The sequence below is a fragment of the Penaeus monodon genome, chromosome 11 (assembly GCF_015228065.2).
Source record: "Penaeus monodon isolate SGIC_2016 chromosome 11, NSTDA_Pmon_1, whole genome shotgun sequence".
In the NCBI taxonomy this organism is placed as follows: Eukaryota; Metazoa; Arthropoda; class Malacostraca; order Decapoda; family Penaeidae; genus Penaeus; species Penaeus monodon.
Genome location: NC_051396.1, coordinates 40,872,698 through 40,880,197, shown reverse-complemented (window position 1 = coordinate 40,880,197; position 7,500 = coordinate 40,872,698). Strand labels below are relative to the sequence as shown.

Below are 7,500 nucleotides of genomic sequence, written 5' to 3'. Positions count from 1 at the left end.
AAAAAAGAGAAAAAATTCAGATGCTAAACTAGAGATTATTAACAGCTAAACCTGAACAACTGAAGCACCACCAAAAAAGATGAAAGAATAAACAAAAGTATAAGGCTCTATGGCCATTCAGACATGAAGCAAGTCAGCGGAGGCACCTGGAGCAGCAGTAAATAACAACAGTTTGCATCCAAGAAATGTGGTCTACCCAGGCCTACAGACAGCCCTGCATCATTTGGTTAAAGAAAATAAGTTTATGCTTAAAGCCTCAAGTGAAGGGGGTTCCAAGGTTATTTGAGCACAGCCAAATTCATAAAGAACCATGTGCAAATGTTGCAACTGATCCAAGGTGGCAAAACTGACCATTACCCACAAAGCTAAGCTTAGTAGACTTAACCTATTGGTCACAATCTTCTAAAGTAGTTATGCGGCCTTGTGATGGGTTTATCTTTTACTGAGGAGTGCGCTGCTGTATTCATTTCCCACTCTGCAAGAGACCACCTGAGGCAGTTTAAGATCTTCATATCATTGTTTAATGGTCATCGAAAAAGGGGATTCTGTTCAAATTTCATCCTTTTTTTCTTTCTTTATTTTTTTTTTTAGAAAGGATAAACATGACTGGACATTTAGTAATTGTTTCATTTTATCAGCCCCATAAATTTGTGTGCTCACTCAATTTGGAACTTCAATAAAAAGGGAATATAACAAATACATGTAAAAAATACACATATAAAAACAAGCAGTAGATTATGTATTCTTTTAATAATTCACTTTATTATGATATTCTTTAAAGCACCCAAAGACACAGAGTGGCACCTTGCATATATGGCATTAAGCTTTTGCCGTTTTGTACTTTTCTGCCTTTGCTCTCCAAAACATTCATAGATGCAAAAATCCGGGTAATAAGATTTAATGTACTTGCAGTGATATTTGTTAACTCAAACAAGGTAAACCCAGAAATGAAATGATGTTGCATAATGTTATATGCTAATGAAGCAATCCCTGTCCAACAATAGATCTAAACTCCTTCCTTTGGTGTCTTGCTTTCTTTAGTGCAATAATCTCCAGCAATGTAGCTTCTTAAATTTTGCTATCTATTTCATACTCTTACATTATTTGTTGTGTCTTGTGGCCATAGAACAGCTAATAACATTTAATCATTGCAGATTATTGCAATGATAGTTGCCCTACAGGGGGCAGGCCACCAATCCACAAAAGTAGATGATCTAACAAGTAAATGATTTTACCTTATTGTGTAAGGAAGTGTGTTGATAAATTTCACATGGACAACCTTCATATCAACAAAACTAGGTTGTTCCTCATAAAATGTTGTAAAGAGAGTTAGATCTGAACCCTTGCATTTCAGTTTTCATGCTCAAGGAATCTAACAATTTAGCTCTGAGAGAGGCAAGTAAATAGCGAGTATGTATGCATATAAGTTGGGAAACACCAAGCCCTGTACACCTGCTAACTGTAAAAATTTCCCTGGTTTGGAGATTTGACTGCTTTAATCCATATATTAGTGTAATAGTCTCTATAAAAAAACAGCTCAACATTCTTAGGCACCCTAGGGCCATAATATTCAAGAACTGATATATGAAAAATTTAACACAACTCAGGGAGCTCCTTCAAGCACATACTCCCTCTTGTTAATTTGTCAAAAAAAAAAAAAAAAAAAAAAAAAAAAAAAAAAAAAAAAGCTAATACCCTGCATGAAGCCACTCACATGTAGAAATGACACTCATACATGTAGCAAAAGCAGATCATCAGCAAAGGCTAACAGAGAAATTCCCTCAATGTGATCTGGGTCATTCAGTTTTTTCATTTTACTGGTCTGTCAGCCAGTTAATTTTTTTGTCAAGCAATGTAAAAAAAATTAAGAAAATATCAATTCATATTTACTAATTATAAGTAATAATCTTTGCTGACATAATGTATTCATTTTCATATACAATCATGGTTTTGGTATTTACACATTTTCAAAATAATCAGTATGCCAGTTAGAAACAATATCAAAAGAACATTAAACTATCTACACTAGGAAGAGTAATCAACTGCAAAATAAAGATGATAGTTGATGGAAACTGCCTAAAATAACAACTATAATGATCTAGACAATCATACTGGCAGTTTGTTTGAACTTCTATTCCTCACATCAACCTTGTGTGTACACATCTATTAGCTACTAACAGAAGAGTAATGGCTCTCCACTTATTGAATATTTGAAATTGTATTGAATGAAATTAGATCTCAGTTGAGATTAGTCCTACTGTCTGCTGAAGCAACTGTAACTCACCCCTCTGACATCCTTGAAGGAGACAATGATTTCTTCTGGGTGGACCTCGTTGCCATTTCCTACATGCATTCGGAACATGGACCCTCCCATACCGCCTGTGAAAAATAAGTATAAAAAAAATAAGTGCAGTTGGAACACGGCCCCACCTATATCATCTACAAAAATGTAAATAAAAACTGGATCTAGCTGATCTACAAATGTAGTCAACAGTAAAAACCACCCTTTATATTTCTGTCCCCACATATAAAAAAATTATTTCAGACATATCAACATCACTTACAGCAACCCAAAAATCTAAGAAAATAGTCACAACAGACCCATTAGTGAGAAGAGAATAGCAATGAACACGACAATGGCCAGGACTTGTTGGAAGTTCCTGATCCACCTCATGGTACGTGATTGCTGCTTCTGAGGTTCTGCTGCCAGATATCCCTCTGCAAAAGCCACCTTCATGTTTTTGCGAACCTCAGAAGATGATTCCTCTGTCAGCATACCTGGTGTGAATTTAAGAATATTTGTCAGTCCTTTTTTCCTCTTTCCGTTTTCTTTATAAGTTTCATCATTTACTAACAGTTATACAACCTAATTTGATGTGATAAATAAAACTGGTTAGCTAACAATAACAATAGCAATAATATGATGAAAATTTACTCTAACTTTGCATGTAATGAAAGAAAAAAAAAAAAATTAAAGGTCAGCTAACAATAACTGTAATGTAATGAAAATCTACCTTTTAACTTCGCATTACTCTCTGCCTCCTGCTGGATATTCCTACTGGAGCGCTGTCTGGACTTCAGGCCATCTCGCAACCGGTCAGCAACTGTGGTTTGCCTTAGGGATTCACGCTCGATGGACTGCTGTGTCTTGAAGCCACGTTGCTGAGTCAAAACTACAGACAAAGGGATTTTCCTTAGCATTTACATTACAATAAAATTAAAGTGCATGCAGATATTTTTGTACATTAAGAATTAGGGAAAAGTCTGGTAATGAAATGTTGATAAAAATGATAAAAGAGGTAGTAAAGTGGTGGTGGTAATTGGTAGTACTTTGTAGTGAGTGATGGTGATTGATGGTAGGTGTTGGTAGTAGGAATGATTGGTAATGATTCATGGTGAATGGCAGATTAATGGCGACTAGTGGTGATCCATAATGACTGTTACTGATTTAAGTTGAAAGGCAGCTCAACCAACTGGCTCTGGATGCCATAATGTGGCCCAAAATACAGAAATCTGGTTTACTAGAGGAGTCATTCTGACGTGTGTGTGGCTTGTAGGCCAGGCGCACATGAACACCTGTGTGCAGTGACAAGACTCCATGCCTCCCCTTTACAATGTTATTTTCTCTTTTTCTTCATAAGCATTTTTTGCTTTTTAACCATTTTCCAATGTCTATATTCATCATCTAATCTACTTTATCCAGATAGTAATAGACTGTTTCCCTTGCATACACTCTATCATCCCTCTAGGGCATACAATAAGAATAAGTAACATTTTTTTTCAGTACAATAAGAATATATATATATATATATATATATATATATATATATATATATATATATATATATATTATATATATATATATATTAAATATATATATATAATTATATAATATAATATATATAATATATATAATATATATATATATATTATTATACTATATAATATATATATATCATATAATATATATCAATCTATATATTTTTAATAGTTATAATATATATAAATATATATAATATATATAATATATATTATATATATAATATATGATTATATATATATATATATATAATCGATATACTATAGATGAAATTCTATCTATATATATATATATATATTCTATATATATATCATATACTATATATCTTATATCTATTATCTTATCTATCTATATATATATATATCTATATATATCATACTATATATCTATATCTATCATCTATATCTATTATATCCTATTCTATCTATATATTCTTCATATATATATATCTTATATTCTATATATATTATATATATATATTATATATTATAATATATATATATATATATATTATATTATTATATTATTAATTTATTAACTATTCTATTAATAAATCTATATAATATATATCTCTCTACTATATTATTATATATATATATAATTATAATATATATTAATATAATATTAAATATATATATATATAATATATATATATAATATATAATATATATATATATAATAGATATTAATATATATATATAATATATATATATATATATATATAATATATATATATATATATATATATATATATAATATATATTAATATAAATATAATTATATAATTATATATATTATCTATATATTATATAATCTATCATATTATATATTTTTATCAATTATCTATCTATCTATATATATATATATATTTTATATATATATATATATATATATATATAAAATATATAATATATATATAATATATATATATATATATATATATATATATATAATATATATATATATATATATATATATATATATATAATATATATATATATATATATATATATATATATATATATATATATAATATATATATATATATAATATATATATATATATAATAATAATATATAATATATAATATATAATATATAATATATAATATATAATATATAATATATAATATATAATAACTATCATCATCATTTAACGGTAGGTTCATGTCTGAGCCGCCGTGGTCACAGCATGATACTCAATTGCAGTTTTCACGTTGTGATGCTCTTGGAGTGAGTACGTGGTAGGGTCCCCAGTTCCTTTCCACGGAGAGTGCCGGTGTTACCTTTTTAGGTAACATTCTCTCTTATTTTATCCGGGCTTGGGGCCAGCACTGACTTGAGCTGGCTTGGCCACCCAGTGGCTAGGCAGGCAATCGAGGTGAAGTTCCTTGCCCAAGGGAAACAACGCGGCGGTCGGTGACTCGAACCCTCGAAGTCAGATTGCCGTCGTGACAGTCTTGAGTCCGACGCTCTAACCATTCGACCACCGCGGCCTTGACGATCATGTGCTTCCATGATTTTTCTTGGCAATTTAGAGCGGTGGTTTGCCATTGCCTTCCGCCCGGTGTTTTTTTTTTTTTTTTTTTTTTTCCCCGAGTCACCATCTCTATTTACCTGGCACTGACTTGGGCTGACTTGGTCCCCCAGTGGCTAGGCAGGCAATCGAGGTGAAGTTCCTTGCCTAAGGGAAACAACGCGGCGGTCGGTGACTCGAACCCTCGAACTCAGATTGCCGTCGTGACAGTCTTGAGTCCGACGCTCTAACCATTCGGCCACCGCGGCCCCAATATATAATATATAATATATAATATATAATATATATATATATATATATATATATATATATATATATATATATATATATATATATATATATATATATTTTATTTATTTATCTTTTTTTTACATTCAATTTCCTATAATACAACCTGCACCACCAGTTCCAGCTGGCAGGAATAAGATCTTGAATATGGAAATAGCATCCTCCCTGGAGCCTGTGCTCTTCCAGTCATGGCTCACCAATTGTACATTCCACACTTGTTTATTGATGGAAATAACGTAAATGCCCACTGAATCTAATCATCCTCCAAGAGCTTTATGCACTCATGGAGAGTCACTCCCATCACCATAGCTTTAAGCCAAAATTATCATGACGGCAAGTTCCCGTCACCCAAGACCTCAACTAAATTTTCCAATGACGGTATGTTCACGTCACCCGCCCCTCACGCCAAATATTTTCATGATGTGATGGTCATGTCATCTAAAGCGTAGGGGTTAATGATGAATGGTGTTCATTAATGGTGACTGGAGGTGATTAATGGTGGCTGGTGGTGATTAACTCATACCCTATGGATAATGTGGGGTTCACATCACAGTTGATTTGGTCTTGGCTCCTGGTGACGTGTTATTCATATCACAGCCAACTTGGACATAGCTCTGAATTACAATGTTATAATGATGCATGCTGTTCTTTATAAGGAACCCTTATGCCCACAACACATGCCCTGAGGCACTGCCTGAGGAAGGGCAGGATGTGTAATGCTGACTGACTATTGTTTAGTATAAAGGATAACTTTTAGCACATAAATCATTTGCCTGCCATGCACACCAAAACATGACACTCTGTTGTTGTTGATGTGAACTTGAAAGAAACCTTCACTCTTGTTTAAGAGATCTATCTCCTCATGTCAAATACTCACATTGTCTTTTGGCACTCTGCTAGTGTGACAATCTTGAAGTATGACACAAATAAATTATATACTGAAACCAGCGCAGCAGCAGCCTTGTATATCACTACATACCATATTGTTTTTTGTACATAAGATTTACGATAACAAGTGATTTTTTATTTTTTTTATCCTTCAATAAAGCCACACTGAGTCTTATACACAGAGTGTAATATACCTTATTTATTAAAATAGATATAATGAGGCTACTACAGCTTTGATCTAGCAACTAAATTTCTTAGCATGCATCTCTGAATAAGCAGAAACATTAAAATCATGTTTTGCATACAAATGATATAAAAAAAAAATCATATTACTTTGCCAGTGCAGCTCAGCGAGTTCTATGTACCGGCCACATCTGAAAAAGGCCAAGGAAGCAAGCCCAGTCAGCCACACATACTCCTGAAGCATACTCCAAGTCAAACCCATATTCTGCTCAAGCAAATGAGTTAATGGCATTTGGTGACTGATGACTGATAATGTTTGATGAATGATGGCACTGTTGATGGTGATGATGATGACTAATAATAATACTCCCAAAGAAAAAGACAAATGTACTGAATCATATTTACCTGCTTGATGCAAAGGCTTCGACATAAGCAGTCTCTCAGTCACTGCAAAGACAGGCTTAAGACGCACATCTCCGCAGAAGGTAGATAAGGGCTTCCCATTCCCTTTGTTCTCTGAGAATGTGTTGGCTGATATATGGGACTCATGCCAAGCTCCTCTCTTCCCTGAAATGTATATCTGATTAATATTAATCTAAGATATTATATCACTTGCTTAGAAGATATGATTTTAACTCAATTTGCCCAGATAGTAAAGATACATGCTATGCCCACTGGCATTTTAGTTTATTAACCCTGTCTATGCATATATATCTATGTGTGCAAAACACACAGACAAACAGACAAACACACACACACACACACACACACACACACACACACAC

The 7,500-nt window shown here is 32.6% G+C and overlaps 1 protein-coding gene across 1 annotated transcript in view; it reads right to left on the bottom strand.

Moving 5' to 3' along the window:
• LOC119578962 (ATP-dependent zinc metalloprotease YME1L-like) overlaps nucleotides 1-7,500 on the bottom strand; it is an 18,092-nt gene that overhangs the window by 8,251 nt on the left and 2,341 nt on the right. The window contains exons 4-7 of the mRNA XM_037926647.1: nucleotides 7,121-7,282; nucleotides 3,015-3,173; nucleotides 2,602-2,778; nucleotides 2,285-2,379 (exon numbers count right to left, since the gene is read on the bottom strand). Coding sequence (XP_037782575.1) covers nucleotides 2,285-2,379; nucleotides 2,602-2,778; nucleotides 3,015-3,173; nucleotides 7,121-7,282 — 593 coding nt within the window. The remainder of the gene's footprint in view (nucleotides 1-2,284; nucleotides 2,380-2,601; nucleotides 2,779-3,014; nucleotides 3,174-7,120; nucleotides 7,283-7,500) is intronic.